The sequence below is a fragment of the Lontra canadensis genome, unplaced genomic scaffold (genome assembly GCF_010015895.1).
Source record: "Lontra canadensis isolate GAN:19392208 unplaced genomic scaffold, GSC_riverotter_1.0 scaffold53, whole genome shotgun sequence".
Taxonomy (NCBI): Eukaryota; Metazoa; Chordata; class Mammalia; order Carnivora; family Mustelidae; genus Lontra; species Lontra canadensis.
Genome location: NW_022631047.1, coordinates 6,314,329 through 6,339,474, shown reverse-complemented (window position 1 = coordinate 6,339,474; position 25,146 = coordinate 6,314,329). Strand labels below are relative to the sequence as shown.

Genomic DNA, 25,146 nt, shown 5'->3' with positions numbered 1-25,146 from the left:
TTAAAGATTTGCTTTATCATTAAAAGTTAAAAATGCCCCCTTTACACATTTCATGCTTTGTCTTAACTATCCAATAACTGAGGAAACAAAGTTGCAAAATGTCTGCAAAATAATTATCTGTCATCATAGTTTCTAAAAAGTGACACTTTACAGGTTATATCTTCTAAATTGTTCTACCCCTCACAAAACAAAATTGTTGCTCTTCTGGGTGGAGCCTATTGTGGGTTGTAAGTTTGTCAGTTGAACTGCAGACCACTGTATCCACAATTAAAAATAAACACTGAATAAAAGACAAGATCTAGCAATAAAATGATTTATAAGAGAAAAACTGAACAAAAAGGCACCTAGAGTTTGCAAACCAAGTGATACCAAAAGAAAAAATATGTCAAATACTGGTAAAAGGAACAATAGAGAAAGAAGAGCTACCATTTTAAACATAAATGCAACTAATAATGTAAAACAATTAATAAAATTATTAGTAGAAATAGATAAATCAACATTTTAATAAGAATCCTGACAAATTCTAAGAAATATAACAAATATCTGAATATAACTGATAAGCTTCAAATATAAGAGAAATATAGAATTCTATGTCTGGACAGGAACTACATATGTTTTTCAGGTACAGAAACATTTAAGAAACAGACCATGTATTAAGGTACATGAACACTTTAATAAACTAAGGATTAATATAACATAGGCAGTATCCCCAACTGTTATGTAATAAAATCAAAATTAAGACAGAAGGAGAGGTTTAAAAAAAACATACATTTGGAAAAGCGTATGATTAAGTGCCCTGGACTAATAAGAAAATCATAAAGGAAATTAAAAATATATACAGAATTAAAAGTAGATGAAAATACTATATTTCAAAGTTAATGGAATAAAGACAAAGCAGTAGAGGGAAATTTATAGCTTTAATTATAAATTATACCCTTCAACAGAGGAGAAAAAAAGTAAAGATCAGGAGTCACATGCTACTGACCAAGGCAGCCAGGCATCCTACATTTTCCCTTTAATAAATATCTTAAGGAAAAAGTCTGCAGTAATCAAACATCATGATTTTGGCAAAACAGTAAACTGTCAACTTACAGTGTCCTCCTCCCATCCCTCCATAGTGGTTGGAAACAGCAATCAAATTATAGCGACAAGGACCTGCATTTGGATTAATTAGGAATTCTGACATATCCAGATCACTGTTTAACAAAGAGATCAAGTTAGTTTTATGTTTTCTCTAAGTGTCATGAATTCTATTATCTTCTGTCAATGTTGCTTGACTCTCATTTATATAAAAAATCTCCCTCACTAAAGAAATAAGAGTCAAATAACTGTAAAACATATCATATGTATGTGTAAATACATACATATATATAATTTTATATATATATACAGACACACGCGCACCAAAAATATGCATACACCTCTAAGTTTTGAATATTTTGGCAAAAATTTTCTTAGGGGTTAGGAATTTTAAAATTGTCTACTGACTGCTGTTTATTCAGATTTATGTTTTATGCTAATACATTTAACTCTCTAGTATATAGTAAAAGAGTCATCACCATTTGCCATTGGGACCCTTTTAATTTTTCATATTTCTGAAGTCATTTTTAGTAATTACGTATTTAAGGATTATTCTACACTTTCCTGGTTCTGATGATCTATATACCCCAAGTGGGCAATATTTTTTGAAACGCAACCGTTTGTAATCTGTCATGCATGAAACTGGAACATGACCATCTTATAACATCATTATTTTTTTTTTTTTGACTTGCATCATTAAAAAGCAATAATGATTCAAATTCCAAATATATCTCACAGATTCCAGCTTTTCATTACTTCAGTTCTTCTTGCACTTAAACTATCAAAATGCTATATTCTTTTTTTTTTTTTTTTAATGCTATATTCTTGATAAAACTTTGATGGCTCATAATTTTGTTAAGGAGAAAATTACCATTTTTTTTCTGGTAAAAAACTGCAAAATATTTTTAATTGTAACTTTACAAACACCAATCAGAATAATCCAAAGAATGTTTTCAATATTACCTCTATTTCTTTCTAATCACACACACCTGCCAATGGCAGCTGTCTACTTGTTAACTGTATCAAACACCTGGTGCACAAATACAAAATATAAAAGAATACTATCAATGTTCTTTTAGTAAAATAGGAGAGTACCAAGTTATTGCTGCAAAATATTACGTGATGAAGTCCTTCCTGGACCATGTGAACAAGAATACACAATTTCATTTTTGTCTTTATGAATTCTCAATTAAATTTAGTGAAAGGTTTAGAAAAAAATAAAGGACTACAAAGATGCTGTCTCCAGACTTTTTACAAAAATGATGTAATACCCTGACCAATGCAATAAACTGAAGTATGACACAAAAGGGATGACTGATTATACTACTGGTATCATCCTTTTCAACAATTACATTATTCTGTTTCACATTCAGTCTTTGTAAAAAAGTGTACTTAGGAATAACTGATGATTAATGATGAAATAAATCCTAGGAAAAAATAAAATCAGTACAATCCCACAGAGTACCTTAGATTTATTTATAAACAGTGCCAATGAGCCCATATAATAATGTAATACAGAATTACTTTTATTCTGTTTAAAAAGGTGTATTTTCTCTTTATTCTCTGAAAAATACCTGTTTTTAAAAAAGATTTTATTTATTTTATTTGACAGAGAGAGATCACAAGTAGGCAGAGAGGCAATCAGAGAGAGAGAGGAGGAGGAAGCAGGCTCCCTGCTGAGCCGAGAGCCCGACGAGGCACTCGATCCCAGGATCCTGAGATCATGATCTGAGCCGAACGCAGAGGCTTAACAAACTGAGCCACCCAGGCGCCCCTCTCTGAAAAATATCTAAAAAGGAATAAAAATTTTTACTGATCCTTACAAATTTTTCGGACTACTCACAAATACACTAAAAAACTGAAGTTGGATCCAATACTATCTGATGATTTTACGAACCTACAGTTGCCCAATGTTTATAAAGCATAATCAAAACTTACTTGATGGGAAAATCAACTAAAGTATCCAATTTGTCTCTCATGTATCGACTGTAAGAAAATCGCTTGAGATGTACCACAAGTACTGGAGGCAGGGACCATAAATCCAGTTTCTTTGTGGCTTGCTGATGTTCTTTACAATTTGGACAATACCTAAAAATAAAGTGAAATATTTAAAACTTGCTAAAGGTAATGAAAATAATAGATTAAAAAAATGCGTGGCAAGTTTCACATTTATTCAGTGGGCAATTACTATGTGCCTAATATACATCAGACTTAGATATATATATATATATATATATATATATATATATATATCTTCAGTAAATCAAATTGATTTAGAATATTATAAATTAATATGTATATAGGTATTCAAAGAAGTGATGAAGGCTAAATTATTTACATTTTAGTAGGCTAAAAGAACACAAAACTATGCTGAGATATAAGTATTAGAAAATCTCAAAACTTCTGGGCTCTAATGAAATTAATAACACCTAAAACATGATTTTCCTAAAAACGTTTCTATCAGAACAGCTGCACAGCAAAAAATTCTTGGGAAAACTAAAATTATCCATAGTAAAATTGCTACTGTAGAAAATACAGTACAAAGATTAAAGCTTAACATTATAATAATACTTCTAAACATCTGAGTCACTTTTCTTTTTAAAGATTTTATTTATTTATTTGAGAGAGAGAGAGAGACAGACAGTGACAGATAAAGTGAGAGAGAGCACAAGTGGGGAGGAGAGGAAGCAGCAGGCTCCCAACTGAGCAGGAAGCCTGATTCAGGGCTCGATCCCACGACCCTAGGATTGTGACCTGGGCCAAAGACAGAAACCTAAATCCACTGAGACACCCAGTGCCCCTTGAATCACTTTTAACAGACTATTATCATTTAAAGAAGTGCTTATTATTTAAAATATCAAAAGGAATTTAGTTACTGCTTTTTCAACTTGATATATCACATACCTCAGTACAAATCCTTACAAAATAATTAGATGCAATTTTTTAACTTTGTCTCTTACCAGGGATCTTCAGCACCTAGCTTTTCTTTTGTTGTAAAAAGCTCAATGCAATCTTTTAATTTCACAAAGGGTTTTTTAGGAGGTTTATATTCCACACTTTCATGTTTTTCAAAATCCTAAAGAGAAGTATTTCTTGAGTTAAGAGAACAAATGAAACAAAACTCATTTTAGTGATACCATCTTACTATGAATAGCAATGAAAAACTCCTAAACTTTCTCAAAAGAACTATAAAGCTTATTTCAGCTGAGATTTATACCACTCTTCTAAAAAAACTTCTCTATACACACCTACATGGATGATTAAAACTGTTAATAGAAAGCATGTGTGTAAACCAACAAGACTTTTCTAGTACATAACCATTTTTCTACTAGCAAAGTAACCATACTTGGTAGAAGGAAAAGAAAGTAACAAAACTGCAATCAACCTGGGTAGATATGGAATGAGTGATGACTTACCTCAGCAGCATTTTCATCAAAATATCGTTTTTTCAAATCAGGATCCCAATCCAAAGCAAGAAAAGATCTTTCTAAGATGAAAAACACATTTTTTTTCTTTAAAACTTAATATGCCTTCATTAAAATGAGTATATTTTAATGTTAAGATATATACTAGAATAAACAATCTTTTCTACTTGGACTACTTTTCTACTTGCTGTTTCCAAGCCATTAAAAATTTAAGGAGTTAAAAAAAAAAAAAAGACTGAAAACTTAAGCATAAGTCTAACCTCCATTTAATAAGCAGTGATGTGTTTTAGTACGCTTAGAAATTAAAACTTTTCATTTAAGATACGTAGATTTTATATAGATAAGTGAATGTTATTTTTCATGACTATTGAATTTCAGTTTTCACCTAAAATAATAACATACTTTGCTCAAGTTCAGTGTTCAAGCCAGTTTTCATACTTACCATCTAGCCTAAGCTGCCGCTCGTCAAATCTTATATGCCTGGTATCATCTTTGATGTAGTTGATATCTGTATTGCCTAAATTGTTGAACTGGAATGTAAATAATCTTTTTTTGTGTCCCGTGAGTTGACCTTTGCAAATTTCCTCAGTACATAATCCATTTTCAGAATCATTATCTCCTCCAACTGAATCTTCAGACTGACTATTTTCATTCTCGGAGGGAAGTTCCTGATCCTGGCTGGATTCATCATCTGGCTCATCTGTTTCCATTTCACCTAATTTTAGATATTAGAAGTCTTTAAATAAACCCAATGCTACATTTAAAAGTTATTAATATTAACAATATTTTTCCCAGGCTTGGAGAGATTTTTTTTAGTTCCTTAATCCCCATCTTCTTTTTTTCTGAGGCAATAATCCAAGTGAAAGGTTTTATAATTTAACAGGAAAGTCTTACTTGGTGAGCCTTCTTCATGTATGCCATTTGGGCCATTCCCATTAATATTTTGGTCCTTACAGCAGTGTAGGGATCCTTCAGTTTCTTCAGTTTCAGTAGATATTTTGACATATCGGCTTAAATAAAATCAGAAATCATACAAATTTAGTTCTATGAAGGTAAAAACTAAAAAAAAAAAAAGTTTTCCATTCTTTCAGTACTTTTTAATGAAGTAATAGTGGTCATTTAGTAGATTCAAGGATAAATCAAATTCAGGATATAGTACCATAAGTGCAAGTGACTAATCATTTCTGTTGTGGTTGTCTTTATAAAAAGAAAGGAGTTGATTTGTTACCACTAGGGTTTTAACATCTTTCTATGATAAAAGTTTGTGGCAAATAATTTCTTGACTTAAAATTATTTATAAATATCCTCATTTAGGTGATATATGTATTATTGCTAAGATCACTTATAATTGTATAATGGGATCTTTATGTATGGGTTATGGGACTATAATGATTAAAATAGTTATACAAGAAAGAATATGTCAGTTACAAAGGATAAAATCAAAGGGATCAAATGGCAGTTTTGATTACATTTCAAATCAAGGTTTTTAGGAAGACAAAAAGGGGTTGGCTTAAAATACTCTCAACCCTGAAAGTTTATTCTTTTAAATAAAACCATTTGTAGGAGTTCCTGAACCAGCAAGGTGTATAAAGAAATGAAGCATCTGAAATTTGTTATATTGTCAGAGTGCATACATGACAAATTCTTATTTTCTTCCAACTGTAAACTTCTGGTTTAAAATAGCTAAAAGATTCATGCTTTCTGGGTTTGTAATTACCTAAGTAATGTGTTTTACATGATCAACAAACTGAATTAAACTATAATTTGATTTTGTAAAATTTCTGTTTAAATAGTTGAGATAATATAGGCTTATCAAATTATATTCTGATAGACACTGCACATTTATTTTTATTAACTATTCTAACACTCATTTTGTTAATGTAGAATTGTTTGACACTTACCACATTCTCAAAAGCAGGAGATTATAGAGTTTATCTTCAGTATTATTTCGTGGTACAGCCATAAGAAAAGGCTGGCCAAAAAGTGAAGAACCAGTATGGTGGGTGTAACTTGAATGTCTAAATTTTTCTCTTAGGCAAACAGGAATAATCACATGCTCTGTATCTTCTGTCCTATTGATGTTAATTTCAAACCTATAAGGACAAAACTGACCATAAACTCTGAAAACTTTTATGTTATTTCTTCTGAAATTTTCCCAATTAATATTTTGCACAATGAATTTTATACTTACACATAAATATCATCCCGTTCCATAATACTACTAAGGTTTTCATCCATAGCGAATATTCTGTGAAATCTATGATTGTATATATCAGTAACTATCATCTAAAAGGAAATAAATTTCTATTAAGCTGGTTTTATATCACTGAAAAACTAAACTCCAGTTTACATACTTCAAACCCAGAAATACCTTACCTTATCTGCAGGTACTCCTGACAAAGCAGACAATGCTGTACAAAGATCAAGTATGTTTCCAATTTTGGGGACAACCACTTTGTACTAAAAAACAAAAAAAATGTAATGAATTTATTACTTTGGAAAAAATACTCAGTAGATGAAAATGAACTCATGGTTGCTTCCTCACATTCACTTAGTATTTGTTTTACAGTGTCTTTCTCCAATCCTACCATCATCCTCGCTGGCAATGTCTCTATGGATAATTTAAATTAGCCTTATTGTTCCCTGGCTCTTTGATTCAAAGACCCACACTTACATTCAACTGTAGTTCACCTCTTGCACCTTGCCATAAACTCATTCCACCTCCGGTTTCTTAAACTCTTATCAAGCTACTGACTAACCATTAATTACTTCTCCTGGAAACTCATTCTTCCCCATTCCTGGCTTGCACTTAGAGCTTTAGTCCTTTTAATTCTCAATTTTCTCCTGTTTTTCCAGCTTCCTACTGTCTTCATGGCCTTCCATCCAGATCCCACATGATTCATCACTTCAACTACTGCACTGCAAAACCTTTAACTATTTTGTTATTCAATTTTATTCTTGCTATAGTTTCTAAGAGCTGTTTGATATGCTGGAGAAAACTGACCAACTTAGAGATTGGTTTGCTACAAATTCACAGTGCCCAAGTCTTAACTGACTGTTCAACACTAGCCAGAAATTCTGTGCCTCTTTTATTTACTTCTTCCCTCATTTCTCTCAGTAACTATATAAAATCCTCACCATTCCTTAGGCTTCCTATTTCCCCACCTCTCCCTTCACCGTCCACAGAATACCAAAACAAAAAAACCAAAATACAAAACAAACAAACAAAAAAACACAAAGAAAAAAGAGAAAAAGAAAAAAAGAGGTTACTGGATAGGAAAATCTCCAACTTTGTGTCCTTCAACAAACTTCTAAAAGACCCTTTTCTCCATCTTTTTCTACATAGGGAAAGAGAATCAGGTGTCACCCTTCCCATCTAAGGCTAAACCTAGCACCTATGCTCTGAATCTCATCCTGTTCCATTTCCTTGGGAACCAGCAATCAGCCTTTATTCCATTTTGTTCTGATCGTTACATAAGCAGTGAAATAATTTACAAGCCTCTCAAAAAAAAAAAAAGGAAAGAAAGAAAGGAAAAAAGAATGAAATAAACCACTCCCTCACTGCCTCTTCCCTCTATCTCCCTTTCTATCTGCTTTATAAATAACCTTGCTAAAAGTAATGTCTACACTATCTTAACTTCCTCACTTCCCATTCACTTATCAATCCACCCCTAGCTTTTGTCCTCATTTCTTTCTTTTACCTGTTACCAAGGTTGTCAAATTCCTTTAGAATTTTACCCTTAATCTTTTTTTCTTATTAAGATTTTATTTATTTGTCAGAGAGAGAGAGAGAGAGAGAGAAAGAGAGCGTGCATACACAAGCAGGGAGAGCAGAAGGCAGAGGAAGAACAGGCACCTCCTTGAGCAAGGAGTTCAATGTGGGACTTGATCCGAAGACAATGGGGTCATGACCTGAGCCCAAGGCAGATAATTAAAGGCTTAACGAACTGAGCCACCCAGACGCTACCCTCCCCCACCCCCTTAGCCCTCTTGACTGTATAGGCTCTCTTTTTAGAACAGGTGACAATATACCCCAGTTTGCTTTGGCCAGTCCTGGATGAGCCTGCTGTCCTGGTATAATTATTAATAATGGCCCCTTTTATTTTTAAGAGAATTCTGGTTTAGATGATACATTACAGGATCACCCTAGCCTTAAGGAATCTCATCCTTCGAAGACATTCACTATTATTTTCATAGAGTTCACTGCCCAATTTCTATCTCAAGCACAGACATCTCTCCTCCAGTCTAGATAGAGAAACTCAATGCCAACTGATAGCTCTACCTAAATTTTCGTCATGCACCTCAACATGTACAACACTTAACACAGATTTAGGTCATGTTAGGTCAGCATACCCAATATTAAAACAGGTTTCTTTCTAAACCTTTCTTCCTGTATATCCCATTAAAACAAATAGCACCTCTGTCTCCTCAGTTCTGCAACCCAATAAGCTTGGCATCATCTTTGAATACTCTTAAACATTTTTACTTCTTGTATTCAACTATTTCTTCTAATTGCCATCCTGACACTAATCTTAAGAGGTCAAGCCCTTTTCATTTATCATCTGATCACTGCAAAACTCACTTACATGGTCTTAGTACATCTGACCTAAGCTTTTCCAATACAATCTTTGCACTAGCCTGGGTCTTCTTTCTCGAATACAAATCTGGTAATGTAATCTCTCATTTAATAATCTTTAATTGCTCCCCTCATTTTTAGGATGAAGTCCAAACTTCCTTTCATGGCAGCAAATTTCTTTATTAGCTCACTTCTGCTTACCATATTATCTACTTATAATTTCCAGATGTGGGCCATATCCTCTTTGCCTTTAGCTCTTTGTATATCCCACTCTTGTGCTCTACAATGTCTTTATTTCCAGCTTTCACACACTTAAAACCTAATCCTCCTCAGGATTTAACACAGGTGCATTGGTAGGTTGGGGTATGTCACTCCTGCATACTCCTACAGTACCCTGTCACAGCATTTTTCACAGTATATGAAAAGCTTCTTGGGAACAAGAACCAGGAACACCTTTGATTTCCAGCACTTTGCAGAGTGTGGGAGTCCAATACCTAATACATGTTCAGTACAATTACTAATAAACTATGACCTAAATCAACTTCAGTGATGGGAAAACTCATCAAGTAAGTTAACTCAGTTAATTTCCCTTTCCTCTCCAGCTGGTTAAAGCACACTGTTAATGAGCCCATCATTTTGTATTTGAATTGTTACCGCCTCCAAGTAGGAAAAAAATGCCCAATTCTTTGTGCTGACCATGGCTCCAATCTCCACAAATCTGTAGTTTTGGCCACCAAGTGAAAAAAGAGGTACAGTGGGTGGCTTAGTAGTTAAGAGTCTGCCTTCGGCTCAGGTCATGATCCCAGGGTCCTGGGATCGAGTCCCAGACTGGGCTCAATCCCAGCTCTGAGGGAAGCGTGTTTCTCCCTCTACCACTTCCCCTGCTTGTTTTCCCTCTCTCACTGTGTCTCTCTCTGTCAAATAAATAAATAAAATCTTAAAAAAAAAAAAAAGAAAAAGAGCTATACTAATGGAATTCATATTACTGGGAAAACAATTTAAAACTCAAATTATGGGAGAACATTCAGTACATGCCTTATAGGCTAATGTGAAATTTGAATGCAATCTGTCTCCATGTAATAAAGATTACTTTGTATTACTAGCACGGGAGAGTACTGTCTGTAACAAATGTAACGTAGAAAAACAGTATATTTATTTTTTTGTTGCGATAAATTTTACTTATTGTTTTATGCTTCTCTCTCATTCCATTATACTCATTGGCATATATTTACAAACTTCCAAACTAGAGGTACGAGTGTAGTTTAGCATTGTTACTGTTTCCCTCCACTGAAAAGAACATTAACAATTCTATGCTTATTAAAGGGTGTGATTTTAGAAATGTGAACCTATATTCCCCTGGCCAAAAATAAAAGCAGGCCTTTTCTGGCCCTGCTCAATATTCTTAGTACTATTGAATGAGATATTGACATGAGGGCATCAGGTTCAATGAGTTCATGAAGGAAACATATAAAGTAGCAAAAGAAATAGGGCAAATGTGCATTAAGTGTATGACTAGTCTTTACTAGACTTTAATCACTCTGAATTAAAGGACTATACTTTTATCATGAACACTTCATTTATTGTGTCCTTGTTGAGAGTAAACCCAAACACTTACTAAATTAATGGTAAGATTTTAACTTTGCTCAAAAGTAGACCTTTCATACAGATCTCATGATATTGCAATTGACTGAACTGCGTCCCCTTAAAATTTAGTGTTGAAACCCTAACCACTAAAAGTAATGGTATTTAGAGAGGGGGCTTTTGGGTGGTTTATAGGAGATCAAAAAGATGGGGTCCTCACGATGGGATTAGTGCCCTTATACGGAGATGCGACAGAGCTTATGTGCAAACAGGTGCTCTCTTTCAACTGTGCTCTCTCTAAACACAGTGAGGACAAGGTTGTCTGTAAACCAGGAATAGAGTCTGCACTAGATACCAACCATGCTGGTACTCTTGATTTTAGTCTTCTAGCCCCCAGAATTGTGAGAAAAAAAATTTCTATTGTTTAAAGCCACTCAGTTTATAACTACTATGCTCTAAGAAACTGCACTATCTGGTTGGAACTCTAAGCTAAAGATCTTCAGTAAACAGTCTTCTAAAGTAGGAACCATGTCTCCTGTTTGTCAGACAGAGCTTTACAATTTCATGAGGTGCCCAACACATATTTATATATATATAAATTTTTGAATATTTCTGCATCAGTAGTACTACAAGTTATGGGGGTTGGAAATACAAAGATTTACAAAGTCCCCATCTTCAAAGACTCATGGTCTAGTGGAGAAAAGATAAGTAAACCAAAGGTCATAATAAAATTTATTAAGTGTGATAACAGAAACTGAAGGTAGAAGAGGAAGAACTACTTTTTTTAAGGGTGGTTCAGGTGTCACAGAAGGATTAATTGATTAATGAAGGGAGAAAATATAGTGCTTTGCTTAGAACATTAGTGAAGCAAGTATTTATAGCCAAACTAAATTTCTATTTCTCTTCCAAGTTAACATGCCTAAATATCAGAGGTATTTAAGTATACTATTATCAAATCATGAATCAAAATGTATGCTATTAGTTCTACTTCTAACAGCCATTAGAAAAAATATATAATTAACATTAAAGTTCAAGTTGGAAAATGGGAAAAATAATGTCATTAATCTTTGGTAAGCTCATATTTATCCTAACACTGTAAATTGAACAACCTATCATTTTTCTTTCATACGAAAAAGACTTTGAGAATTCTGCTTTTACAAATAATACTTTACACATCCCTCACCTTTTCAAAATTCTAAAAAGCTGTACTAAAATTTCCAGTATTTAGTTTATAAAATCTCTTACACAAATAAATTTATTATTGAATTGTGCTTGAGCCACAAGGTCTGAACACCAAGTTTTTATAAAAGTAAGAAATGCAAAGAAAATAATCATGATTTACCTGCATAGGTTTAGTAAGTGGATCCATTCTAACTAAATATACTTCCAAGGTACGTTCTTTTTTCATGGGCAATGGAAGTGTCAAGTAACAAAAAGGATCAAATGTTACAGAAATCTTAGCACATTCAGGACAAACTAAAGTTGATTTGAAAAGGCCATGAAATATATCTACTATGATAGAATCATTTCTTTTTAAATGGTTTTCCCAGGCTTCTTCAGCAACAATCTGTAAGAAAAATAGACACATATTACACAGAGATATAACATTATTATAACAGTGGTGACAATAATATCATTAAATTTACCTTGTCTGGCCTTCCATCTGCATCTTTTAATTGTATATATGGTTTTTTCCTAATTCTATTCAAATCTTCGTGTAATCCATCTAATAGGAAAGCTAATAGCTCTTGACAGTCCTGCTGCTGGTATCCGGAGAACTGAGGTGCAAAACGTCCTACTTGTGTCTGTAAGAAAAGCAAAACTATAAAATCAGTTATAGGTACAAGGCTGATTAAAAAAATTTGCTTCTCACTATTCACAGATCTCATATTTTGTGAATTCATTGACTGCTAAAATTTGTTACCCCCAAATCAACTTGTGGCACTTCTGCAGTCATTTGCAGATAATGGCAATTACATATAAATACATACATATAATTACATATCTTAAAAACATTTTTTAAATAAACATTTTTAAGTAACTAATCTGTAATACAGATAAGACCGGAGGACAGAAAATATAGTAAAGTTTTGTACAAAGGATTTGGAAATACTAAAGCCTATCAAAATTCAATATTACTTCTGGGTCACTAGAAAAAATTACAAAGCTCTCATTTTGTTTCTGTGCGTAAAAAGAGGATAAATCTCAGGGATAAGAGGAATGTTTGTGTTCATATATAATTTTCCTAGTCTTTGCAATACTAGTATTTTTTTGATAAAACTGAAGAAATGTGAAAGAAAAAGTCAGATATCAGGACCCTGTTTACACATAATTTTAAGATAGTATCTAGTAAAATAAAACTAATTGGAATCACGGGTAAGGGTTAAGAAACAGTTTGTCTAAACTAGGTTGTCCAAAGCTTAGAAAGTTAAAGAAGATACATAAATGCAGTAGTGTTTTCATTTGTTGTATTTTTTAAGAACTAGTATATAGTTAATAAAATGTTGCCTGGTAGATATCCTATGTGAGTATCATTTAAGTTTGTTTGTGTTAAAAAACATCTGAAAACTGCTTATTCTCTTTAAAACAGAACTCACCTGTAATAAATAGAAAAATTATTTCCCTGCTTTCTGTGTCAAATAAATAAAATCTTAAACAAACAAAAAATAAACAAAATAAACAAAAATCTTAAAAATTGGAAAATTTTTTTAACTATATAAAACTAAATTTCAGCTCAATTCTTATTTGAATGGCAAATAAAACTTGAGGTTTTATTGGTTCTAAGAGGTAACCATTTCATAAATAAGAATAAACTTAAAAGTTTAAGGATTATATTGAAAATATTTAATTAATATGTAGTGCTGGTTTTGCAGACTAGTTTCATTTCAATAATATTTCAAACTTACAATGACTCTCAAAATAAACTGAGTTTTTAGACTTCAATGACATGCTGAAATTTAGCCTTTACATTTGTAATAAAAATTTATGTAGGTTTTTTAGATATGAACTGTATTCTAAAGCAACCTACATATGCTCTGCTGTTTTTTGTCACTTCGTACCATAAGTGTTTTCCAGCATTTCATTATTTCCCTACCCATCCCCTAGAACCTTTTTGGACATTTTAAAGTAATCATCTGTCCCATCCCCCACCCAGGAAATTTAACAGCACAGATATATTGTGTATCTGTTTGTGCTGGGTCCCTATGGAGGGCCACAAATCAATTTAACAGCTATGATTTTTTTCACTCCTTCCCCAAAGAACCTGTTTTTGTCCTCTTGGGGATGATATAGCCGTTATAGAAAATGTATTTACTATACTAACCTTAAAGGCTCTTGGAGTGACATAGCTAAATTTTCCAGACCACATTTGTTTGATCAATTCAGCGTAAGATTTAGCTATTTCGCCTCTCATTCCCAAGGGATTGTCAAAATTCAGTTCTTCTTGATACTTATCATTGAGGAAGTATTCAGTAAGTGGAGGTGTATTGCTCAAACACTGCAAAGAATAAAACACATTTTCAAGTAAAAGTAATCACACATTAAACATGTTAAAATGAAGAGAGAAATAAACTGACTTGCCATAATATACAGAGAAAAATTTACATGATGGTCTCTTGAACTAATAAGTAATTAGTCAAATAAACACTCAAATGATGCACTCAACTATTCATTTCCCAAATTTCAAATCAATTACTTATAATAAATGAAAATGCTAATTTGTTGCTGTAAAATCTGCAATTATTTTAACCACAGCAAACTACCTGTTAACTGGGAGAGAAGCTCAGAGTTTTCTTTCCTTCTTTTACTTGATTGGTAGAAATTATGGATTGTCTACTCATCCCAGGCACCTGCAAATTAGCCTGAGTAGGTAAAAACTGAGATAGAGTGCAACAAGAAATTAACTTTAAAGAGGTATTTACTGTGTCCATTGTCAATTCCTTATCACGAAAGAGCAGCCTTTACGTTTTCCATTTGGTCAACCATTTTTAAAAGGGACAGTACAGATTAGCTGAGCCTGAGGAAACCAACTTTTGTTATGTGAACTCTAGCTAAGTGTGTTCTTACATCATCAAGTTCTTCAATACTGTAACAATCCAATTTTCCTTTATGGCAAGATCAAAACTATGAATAAGTTAATTCTCCATCTCTATTTCCATTTAGAATTAAATAATTTAGGATTTAAAATAAAATAGATGGCAGAAGTATAGTTTTTCTATATTATCTCAAGATGAATAATTTTAAGTCAATAATACCATACAATTTGACTTAACTATAAACCCAGTATTACTTTATCAATTAGATGTCTAGGATCATCAAATAGAATATGTAATGAATGACAGACATATGGTCATATAGGTCACTTTCTTTTGCTGCAGGAAGACATTTGTTTTGGGAGTCAAGTGGCAAGGTACTTAAGTGAAGGCAGTTGCTTGCATCTAAAGGATTCGAAATCTATTCTTATGAGAGCTCGAATTTATATGAATGGAAATCAAGATTTTTTTTTTTAAAGGTTTTATTTATTTGACAGAGAGAGAGAGAGACAGCAAGAGAAGGAACACAAGCAGGGGGAGTGGGAGACGGAGAAGCAGGCTTCCCTGCTGAGCAGGGAGCCCCATACGGGGCTCGATCCCAGAACCCTGGGATCATAAACCGAGCTGAAGGCAGATGCTTAATGACTGAGCCACCCAGGCATCCTGGAAATCAAGGTTTTTCAAAGCTTGCTTACTATTCATTTGGATTAAGAGTCTGGGATTAAAATCTTGGTAGCTATTAAAAGTTCAGCCTGCTGGGTTTATGTCAATAACTTGGGTACCATAAACTATGTCTAAATACCATGTACTATTTGGCTAAAAATTCAGAATTAGGCATATTTGTTTTTTTGAATTAAATCATAAAGTTCTATTCTGTGGTTTCAAATATGAATTAATTTATATTTACTGAAGTAATATATATATGTATAATATAGTTACTGAAGTAACTATATCTATTTTGATATTTTCAATGAAATAAAAATAATACAGCTCAAACTGGTAATCTGGCCCCTGTCATAAGGCAAAAAGAACTATTTACAATGCGGAATCTGTTATTCTATAATTCTTGGGCAATGAAAGCAACATAGAAACAGTAAAAAAAATGTTTAGGGTAGACTATACAGACTTTACTGTAATTTACAAGTCATTTTTTAATGTGAGCAAGAGGAAGATTAGGTTACAGTGTAGGAGGCAATTTGGGAAAGGATACTTTCATACTTCTAAACTCTTTTTATACCTCAACCTTTCATAAGCTTACACACCTTTTGAGATTCATTCTCTCTTCCTTTTCCATTATATGTTCTTTTAGTCATAAACCCAGCACTAGAGGTAGGGTCAGGCAACCCAGAATATACCATGGCTACACTAAATGCCATAACTTAGTAGCATCATCTGATTTAGTAAAAATAGGATCAACACTATATAGTCAATGAGGCAAAGGGGAGGCGGTCTGACAGCATTTCCAACAATAAGTTTTCAAATCCTTATATATATTTTTTTCAAATCCTTGTCTTTGATCAGTTCAGAGTTATACGAAGTATATGATATTCCACTACTGTCTGCAACACCATTATACAAAGAACCTAATTGGTGGTTTGACCAAACTAAGACCCAAGTTGTACAAACACAAATAGTTTTTGAACTTTTTTACTTATTTACATGTATCATTATCTTGCAAAGAGCTTCCAAATATAACTGAAAATTCTGTAGCTTTCCAGTAGCATCTAGAGTGATCTTTCTAAAATTTTGTCTAATCATGTCATTTCCTTGCTATAAATCCTTTAATAACAATTTCAGGTAAAAATCTCAAATTTTTGGAAGAGTGTCTTTTGCTTCCTATGTAGCCTCAGGTTTTGCTAATCCCTTTGTCTGACTCCATCCTAGCCTCATTTAATTACTTGTGGTTCCTTGACCTCCATGCAATCTCTCACTCTGTAAATCTGCAGTATCACTCCATCTATGAGAAATATACCTTCTTTGTCCTACTAACTTCTACTAAAGCATCAAGAGTCATGCATCCTGTTTAGGAAGTATTCCTATATTTCCTTATAGTGTTTCCATGTGTATGTTTCCACAATGCACAATGCTCACTTTTATTATAGCACTTATTTTATAACATAGTGTAATTTCAATTTTTAGTTTGTCTGTCTTGCCAAATGGACTAAGACTTTCATGAGAGCAGGAGCCATAATATCAATTATACGTATATCTCCAGCACTCAGCACGTGTACAATAAATGCACGATTAATAAAACATGTTTTCCCCTATATTAACAAATGTTTTTATCCTCTTAGTTTTTTTTTTACTCTTTTCCTTCAATGTTTAGTACAGAGTACTTAAATTTTTCTTGAATGAATTCTTACTAGATGAGGCAAAAATATATTAGCTGGTAATAACTAATCTCAAAAGTTTCTTCAAGCACTTTTTTACCTGAATACTAAGCCAAAGAAAGACAGTATTTATTAAAAACTTCCCCATGCTTTTGTGCAACTCTTAATCTCAGAGTCATGAGTTTGAGTCCCACAATGGGTGTAGAGATTACTTAAAATAAGTAACTATTAAAAAAAACAAAAACCAAACAAACAACCTTCCCATGCTTTTGTTTCACTTTCATTCAATCCACTACCTGCCTTGTAGGGGGTCTCTGCTTAGATTTTTTTAAGTCCCTGACAGAGACCAATGATTATTTTCAAAGTGACACATGCGGTTTTGAAGCTGACTATAATTCAACATTACAAACTAAATAACAAAAAAAAACAAAGAGTTTTAATGATAAGTGCTTGCATTATTATGTGTCAAGATATCATAACCAATATATTTTGAGATAATCATATTCAAATTTCAACCATTAAGGCCTATGGTCCAAAAAAGCATTCTATTTGTTAAACACAATTAAAAAAAATATCTATAGTTGACACACAATGTTACATTAGTTTCAGGTGTACACCAGAACATAATATTTTAAGAAACTCACAAGCTGGAAAAAAAAAAAAACAAACTCACAAGCTGCATTTTTAAAAAAAGTTATACAAAGACATATAAATACAGAAATTTAACAGACAGCTTAAGTGTTCTACTAATGCACGTATCATAATAGTTTAAAAACTGACACTGAATCAGACTTTTGTTTCTCATGTTGAAAATACCTTCTCTCTCACCTTGAAAATAATATATTATTCTCGAAATAGTATAAAGACCACTTAAAATAATAAAAGTTCTCTTTATAATTTTTAGTACAAATTTCAAGGTATAATTAGAATACAGGTCAAACAACTAAAATTTTTCCATGCCTTAAGTGTTATCAGTATTCAATGCCATCACTGTGGCAGAAGAAGGTCATTTCTTAATACTGGTCAAAATGAACTCTGAGTTATAATTCATGCAACTCATTCTATCTTTTAACATGAGGTTATCTTAAAACATGAACATCTTTGACAAGTACATGAAAACTGGACACTTGGACCGGTTGCCATTAAATACAATGTTTTGAAGAATAAATATTTTGGCTGGTTCAAGAATAAAAACCACCATAACCATAGTTCTGAAGTATTTCTCTCAAAGATTCCTCTATTATAACAAACATCACACTTTTCCATCTGATTGGGACTGTCCCAAAACAATTCCTTTTTTGAGACATATATATATTAAAAGCCCTACATATGTAGACATAGGGAATTTCCTTTTCAACCTGTAAGAAACTTTACTGAGTGACAAAATATGGACCTGAAATCACACATGTGTTGTGTGCCTATGTGGATGTATTTCTTGCTCTCAATGATTCTTGAACTGTAAAACAGAACAAAACTCATCCTTTCTTAACATGCATGGTTATTCCTAGTAAAATCTGAGAATATAGATATAAATCTATCATAAAAACAAAAGAGATTACAGAAACATTATTTGTATGTTATTTTTGTGGCTACTTATGAGTTTTGTGACATTCTACCAGTCACATGCCATTTTGAGCTTCACCTTCGTTAATTCAGATTTCAACTCCCTACGACTGACATACCAATACTTCAGTATTTCAAGGAGAACTGCCTCTGGCAACTCATCACCAAAAAAAGTGAAGTCCAAATATGAGGTAATGTGACTGATCTTAAGACACATATCTTAAACCACATTTTGTTTATATCATAATGGTTCCTACAGTTGTTCCTAAACTGGGTAGAATTTTGTCAAATACCCATGTTAAAAATAAAGCTATAATCAGAATGAAGAAAAGGATTCTGTACCAGTAGTTTCAGTTCTTAATGTAAAAGAGAATAAGTAAAAACTCATAATAAAGAACAAGCAAAAATGTACTTGTTATAGGCTAAGTAGTTCTATACTTAAATATTTTTTATGATTCCTAGGCAAGTTAATAATGTGTGAAATTGACAAAAGCAATTGAAGATCTAAGGATTAAAAAACTGAATTTCATATTTAGTACATGTTAGTTTTGGCATTCATTTGTTTATTAGCCTTTGTGATAAAACAACCAGTTGGTTAACTGGAAGGTTCAGGATACAAGCAAATATGAAAAATTGTTGATCCATGAGGAATGAGAATGCCTGGGTAGGTGGCAAGCCAATCATTTTGTAAGCAGACATGACTGCTAAGCACCTGTTCCTGAAAGTGGCTCTGTGGTTCTCTACTTGTGCTTAGATATGCATTTTAAATGGAAACTCCAAATAATAAAGAATATTCTTGAATGTGAATTTGAATTAGGAATCTTAAGACATAGTTAGCCCTTAGTTTAATGTGTTAAGATTGAAACTCAGCATGTACTATTTCTCCTCCCTTTCTTAGAAAACTCTTCCCCTGTTAAGAAATTCCTACTCATTCTTTAACACTCCTCTCAGCATCTCTTACAAACATTACATCTTCCTCAACACCTCAAGGAAGAATAATATTCCTTCCTCTGAGCTAACTCTACACCTTGACCTCACTTATACTGCACTTATCTTGAGAGCAGTGTCCATGTCTAATTCACTTCTGTACTTCAGGGTCTACAGCACAATGCCTTACACATACCTTGATAAAGGTGTGCTGAATGAATGTAAACTTATATGACAGAAAGACTGGAAGCAGTCCTTAGAGAAATTGAGAGCAGTAGGAAAACACTAAAGAGATCTGAACTGCACCCCATTATAGAACTATAACCTATCTGAAAGTTGTCTAAGTTCAAAAAATAAAAGTCCAAATAGTGCCTAGGCAGGCTTCCCTAATGAAAGAAAACAGCTATTGTGAATGCTCCAAACTATCAGGATCAATCCATGTAAGTAAAAGATATGTAAAGGAAAAATATTTGGAAATAGATTTTTATAAAGACTCTTCCCCATTCCCTATTTTTATAATAGACTCTTCAACCTATAACTAGACATAAAAATTCTAAAGATAATTCTTCTAAATAATCTAATGTCTCATTGAGTGGACATTCTGCTATATGGTTCAACTATAGAACTTTAACCACTGCCACCATGAAGAACTATTTTTAAGAAGAATGCATATATCATTCAACTCTTTCATAAAATAATAATTCTCTATGAAAAATTCTCTAGTTATAAATTCCCACACATCTAAAATTGTACTATTATGTAAGGCTACGAATTTTCTTTCATTATTTAATTAGTTGGAAAAGCTACTATGCTCTGCACATAACTTTTCCTTATACACACATGTACAAATCCTATTGCTCTTACATTATTTTCAAAGAGTTCTACCATTAAATATGTTGTGATCAATAAGAGTGTTTTTAAAGTTCTCTGAAAAAAATAAGTGACCCATGTAAGTCTCAATTTTGTATTTCACTATAAATTTCTACATCATTTTTTTAATTGATGAAGTGAAATAAAGTTCTACTGTATAACAAAATCTCAAGTCTGTAATCAACATATTTTAGGAAATGAATAATTAATAGCCATCCCAATAACTTTGTAATGAATCTGGAATTTCCCCAGTACCTGGAAAATAGCCAAAGTAATCCCCTTCAAAAAGAGAAAGTTGTCTTTTGTAATGCTGAATATGAACCACTCCCTTTCTGTTCAGGTGCTCCAGAAGCCCAATTTTCAAGTGATCATGTATGCTCACTATTTTAGTAAACCGGTAACTAGAACAGGAAAGAAAACAAACTTAATTTTTGATTACCTAAAGCTTTGAGTTGTGTAACTCATTCTGCAACTGATCAAAATGTAATGCCACTCACAATCCCTTTAAAAAAGGTAGCTAAACCTTCAAACTAACCAATTCTAAAAATAAAAACCCAATCTTAAAATGAAGAAACCATTTTATCTTATGATTTAAAAATAAAACCTGAAGTAATCCATGGTGAAAGTAACCTTAGAATAACCCAATATTTTTTTTTTCTTGGATTTTAAGATTAGATGGAGTAAGAACTTTCAGATGTGCCATGCTATTGTTTTTCACTTTGTCATGACAACAGTATAAACATTCTGAAAAGGTACTGTATAATTCTGAAGGTTTCTGTTAATACTGGGATACTGGCTCTAGTTCTGTAAAAAATAGTGGATAAGAAAGGCAAGTGTGATGTAGACTTTTGCAATGAAGAAGTATAAATATAAGCCTGTATATCAAGTAAATTTTTAAAATGAGATATTTTTATTTTATTTTTTGTTACTTTTTTCCCTAGGAAAGGTAAATCTCCTATCTGAGAGATCAATTCTAAAACTTCTCCACATATTTTGGGAAAGCAAATATAATTACTCTATTTTGTTTGTCTATTTCCAATCTTTTTTCAAGCTTTCTTTAAAAAACATATTTAGGTAAATAAAATATAAGTGGATATAACTTTAATTCATTTATTTTTAAAAAACTTTAAACTGTTTTTTCCCCCATCCAACTAGTCAGAGAAGAGAGCACTGGCATATGCTCAACTTGAAATACTGAAATTTTACATAAAATAGTTTCAAAGGCAGCAGTTTTGAATTGGACAAGGATATTGTTCTAATGTTTTAATGTATGTCATTAATCTGGGCACAATGCTTAAGACCTAAATAAAATTAAATTTCATTTAAAGTTCTTGCTGTTACCCTTTCCTTCAAATTCTATGAAATTTCTTCATACACTACTTAAATTCAATGAAGAATTATGAAATCTCTGGGAAGCAGGAAAATTAATGGGAAACGTTTTGTTTGCTAGCAAAGAAATATCAGTGCTTTATTTTTCTCTCATCTACAGGATTGAGGGAGGAGAATTCTAAGCTTCTTAAAAAGACTACCCTGTTACTAGCAGTGAGTAAATCTTAAAATGTTAAAAAAAATCACGATTACGTAAAGATCACTAATTTTCATATTAAATGCTATAATTAGAAATTAGAAGATCCACTTGCAATATAAATTTTGAAAGCTTCTGTGATAATGATTTCACCAACAACAATACTATAATTTTCAGGCAGATGTATTTAAGGTTTTCAAACTACTAGACTATAACAGCAAATGTCTGAATTTTTTTTTTTTTAGTAACGGCTATTTAATGAGTGATTTTATGTTTAAAATTCAGTTTATAGGAAGTAAGCTAAAAACAAATGGTTCCAATAACATTAATAAACTTTAATGTAAGTTATATTTATTTTAAAGAACTAAAGTGTATAAATTCAATTTTAATATTTATTATTATATCTGCTCTACCCCTTTAATAATACAAAAATGGCTCACAGTGAAATGAATGCCACTATTTTAGTCAAGCAAGAGAAAGGATTTAGGATAAAAACAATGGTTCTTTAAAATTCTATGTGTGGTTCAGTACCTTGCACATGATATTCTGTAAAGAAACATTTTTTAATAAATGAGTATTATGAATTACGTGATTTAGTGATCTTTTAGTTCTCCTGTGAAGGCATACAGGAAAGGATAGCAGAAAATTTCTAAAAAGTTTAACTGATTTTTTAATATTTGTTAAGGGAAACCACCATGTCATATACTTCTCTGCATCATTTCATTATATTAGGCCCATAACTGACTATAAATACTTCAGGTGAGTTGAAACAGAAGTTTAAATACCATGTAATAGCATGAACTATGAAGGTTTCTGATTATTTTTTAAAATCAAAAAAGAACTTTAAATTTATCTAATCACTCAAAAAATATTTATTAAGAAAAGATGATCATTATTTCAAGAGTCTCTATAAAAAGTATAAAAGTATAAAAATAATGTTCTAAAAGGCTTTTTTCCTATAGTTCACTGTGAACTCATTCAAGAAACTATCTGCATGGTAGTGGGGGTTTCTCTGCCAAGCTGTGATTAACATGGCAGCCCAATCCAAGAGTTACCAGATTGGTTACACTGCTGGAGCATAAAGCTGTAGTATTACTTAGACTTTATATATACTGGTAGGTTTCTGACTCTTCAGCTGCAAAAAGTAAAGATAGATACTATATGCTATAATTATTTTTAAAATTAATGTGCTCTTTTGGAGTTTAGACAGTTTCAGAAATAACAATCTGTTACAGGTCAAGTTCTAAGCATTTCTGGTATATTTTCTAATGCAAATTTTCTCTAACCATTTGTGTGAAAGAACTTATTATTTTTTTTAAATTTTCAAATCATCACAGACTGATAGTTTCATAAGAAACAATAAAAATGAACCATTAGAAAAAATAAAAAATGACATACAAAAAACAAATCCCCACTTTTTATTGAGATTCAATAGATATAAAATTACCCTGACAAAAAGCTAAAAAAATTTTAGATCACGTATGCTTAATTTCTACACTTTTTTTATTGCTAACCATGCCGTCTCATCCATAGACACCCTGTGAGAAACACTGTTCCGATGTATTATTATCTGGCATTATATTAAACATTGGGGATATAAAAGACAATCAAACACAGACTCTATTTTCATAATTCTCACTGCGTAATGAGTATTTATCCAGAAGAAAGAGACAGAGGAAAGGGGGCAGAGGTAGAGGTGTGGGAAAAGGAAGAGAAAACAAGTATACACAAAGAAGTCTGAAACTTAACAAATTCCAAGAACCTCTAGTTTTGGCTAAAGAGGAGGTAGGGTCCCATTTGGGTTTTATCCTTAAGGTGACAGGAAGCAAGTTTTAAGCAAAGAGATAACATAATTGTATTTTCATTTTAAAACAATTACTCTGGAATCAGTGTACTAAATGTAGTGGAAGAGGATAAATGAAGGAACGAATATTATGAGTTAGAGATATATTTCAATCGTTCATAGAAAAGATGCTCAAGTATTGAAACAGTGTACTGACAATGTAAGAGAAGATGGGTATATGTGACATTAAGAGGTAGTGGAATGAACAGGATTTGGGCAGTAAGTCTCAAGTTTTTGACTTGGGTTAGTGGGTGGATAGTTGCAACTGTAAGGGAGTATATGAGATAAAAGGATCAGGTTCCTTCGGGGAATATGTTTGGTCCTAGCAGACATATTTAGTTTAAGTGTATGTCATATACTTCTCTGCATCATTTCATTATATTAGGCCCATAACTGACTATAAATACTTCAGGTGATATATACTGTAGTATTATCTAGGCAGAAATATCCATCTAATAGTTATATACTGAGGGAAACTCACAAGGGAAAATTATGAGACAGGTTTGGGATTTGTTAAAGTGGATGCCAACTTCTAAAAGGTAAAAAGGCTACAAAGAACTCTGCAAACAGAAGGTAAAGAATGACCTTATCAAAAGCAATTTCTACGGGGTGGTATGACTGTCACAGCAATGATGTAACAGTAGTTGATACTTACATATGCTTTTCTAGGTACCAAGCAATTCTTAAGCAATTTATCTACATTTAACAGACAAACTAATAAGTTTATTATCCAAGATTATACAAACAAGTAGCAGAACTAGGATTTAAATCCAAGCAATCAAGGTTCTAAAATCCATGCTTGTAATTACTCTTGCTATGATGCAGAGGACTACTGGATGGGAGATGAAAAAATAGGGAGAAAGCAGAGACCATTATTTTCAATTTTCAAGATCAAGAGTCCTCCTCACTCTATCCTCCCCGACCCCTTAAAGAAAGAAAAAGGACTTGACCATGTATATATATGTTTAAAGAAACACAGTGAAGAGGTAGGGTTAAAAGTCTGTAACAATGATATGATGCTTGATGGAACAAGTCTCAGGAAAGATGGCAGAGGTCCCCAGGAAGATGATGGTATAATCATGACGAGACAGACACTGAGGATAAGAACAATCTTAAAATATGTTCTGTTTTACTATTAACAAATTCCTTATAAACAATTAGGAACATTTTGGTAAAAAATTTATAATTTCTTTTAAAAATAGTTACTGAAAGCTTTTTCTGTATTTAATACTTGAATGGCCTTGGGCAATTACTGAAGAATCATTCATAATACTTCAATTATATAACAAATCAGTAAAAAAAAGTATATATATTCATTTATACATAATGAATATACACATGTGTATTATATTAATATATGTATCAATGATTCAGTTTATATTCAAAGCAAAATCT

The 25,146-nt window shown here is 32.3% G+C and overlaps 1 protein-coding gene across 10 annotated transcripts in view; it reads right to left on the bottom strand.

Moving 5' to 3' along the window:
* USP15 (ubiquitin specific peptidase 15) overlaps nucleotides 1–25,146 on the bottom strand; it is a 118,031-nt gene that overhangs the window by 5,761 nt on the left and 87,124 nt on the right. For 5 of the 10 annotated variants that reach the window (XM_032874630.1, XM_032874632.1, XM_032874631.1 and 2 more), the window contains 12 exons: nucleotides 13,985–14,158; nucleotides 12,309–12,467; nucleotides 12,005–12,229; nucleotides 6,882–6,965; nucleotides 6,697–6,791; nucleotides 6,407–6,598; nucleotides 5,400–5,515; nucleotides 4,948–5,220; nucleotides 4,497–4,567; nucleotides 4,041–4,156; nucleotides 3,019–3,168; nucleotides 1,093–1,196 (listed from right to left, as the gene is read on the bottom strand). In XM_032874630.1, the coding sequence (XP_032730521.1) occupies nucleotides 1,093–1,196; nucleotides 3,019–3,168; nucleotides 4,041–4,156; nucleotides 4,497–4,567; nucleotides 4,948–5,220; nucleotides 5,400–5,515; nucleotides 6,407–6,598; nucleotides 6,697–6,791; nucleotides 6,882–6,965; nucleotides 12,005–12,229; nucleotides 12,309–12,467; nucleotides 13,985–14,158 (1,759 nt within the window). Of the gene's footprint in view, nucleotides 1–1,092; nucleotides 1,197–3,018; nucleotides 3,169–4,040; nucleotides 4,157–4,496; nucleotides 4,568–4,947; nucleotides 5,221–5,399; nucleotides 5,516–6,406; nucleotides 6,599–6,696; nucleotides 6,792–6,881; nucleotides 6,966–6,992; nucleotides 7,396–12,004; nucleotides 12,230–12,308; nucleotides 12,468–13,984; nucleotides 14,159–14,423; nucleotides 14,538–20,638; nucleotides 20,785–25,146 lie in introns of those variants that run through there. The other 5 variants (XR_004384700.1, XM_032874638.1, XM_032874635.1 and 2 more) reach the window with 4 other exon arrangements.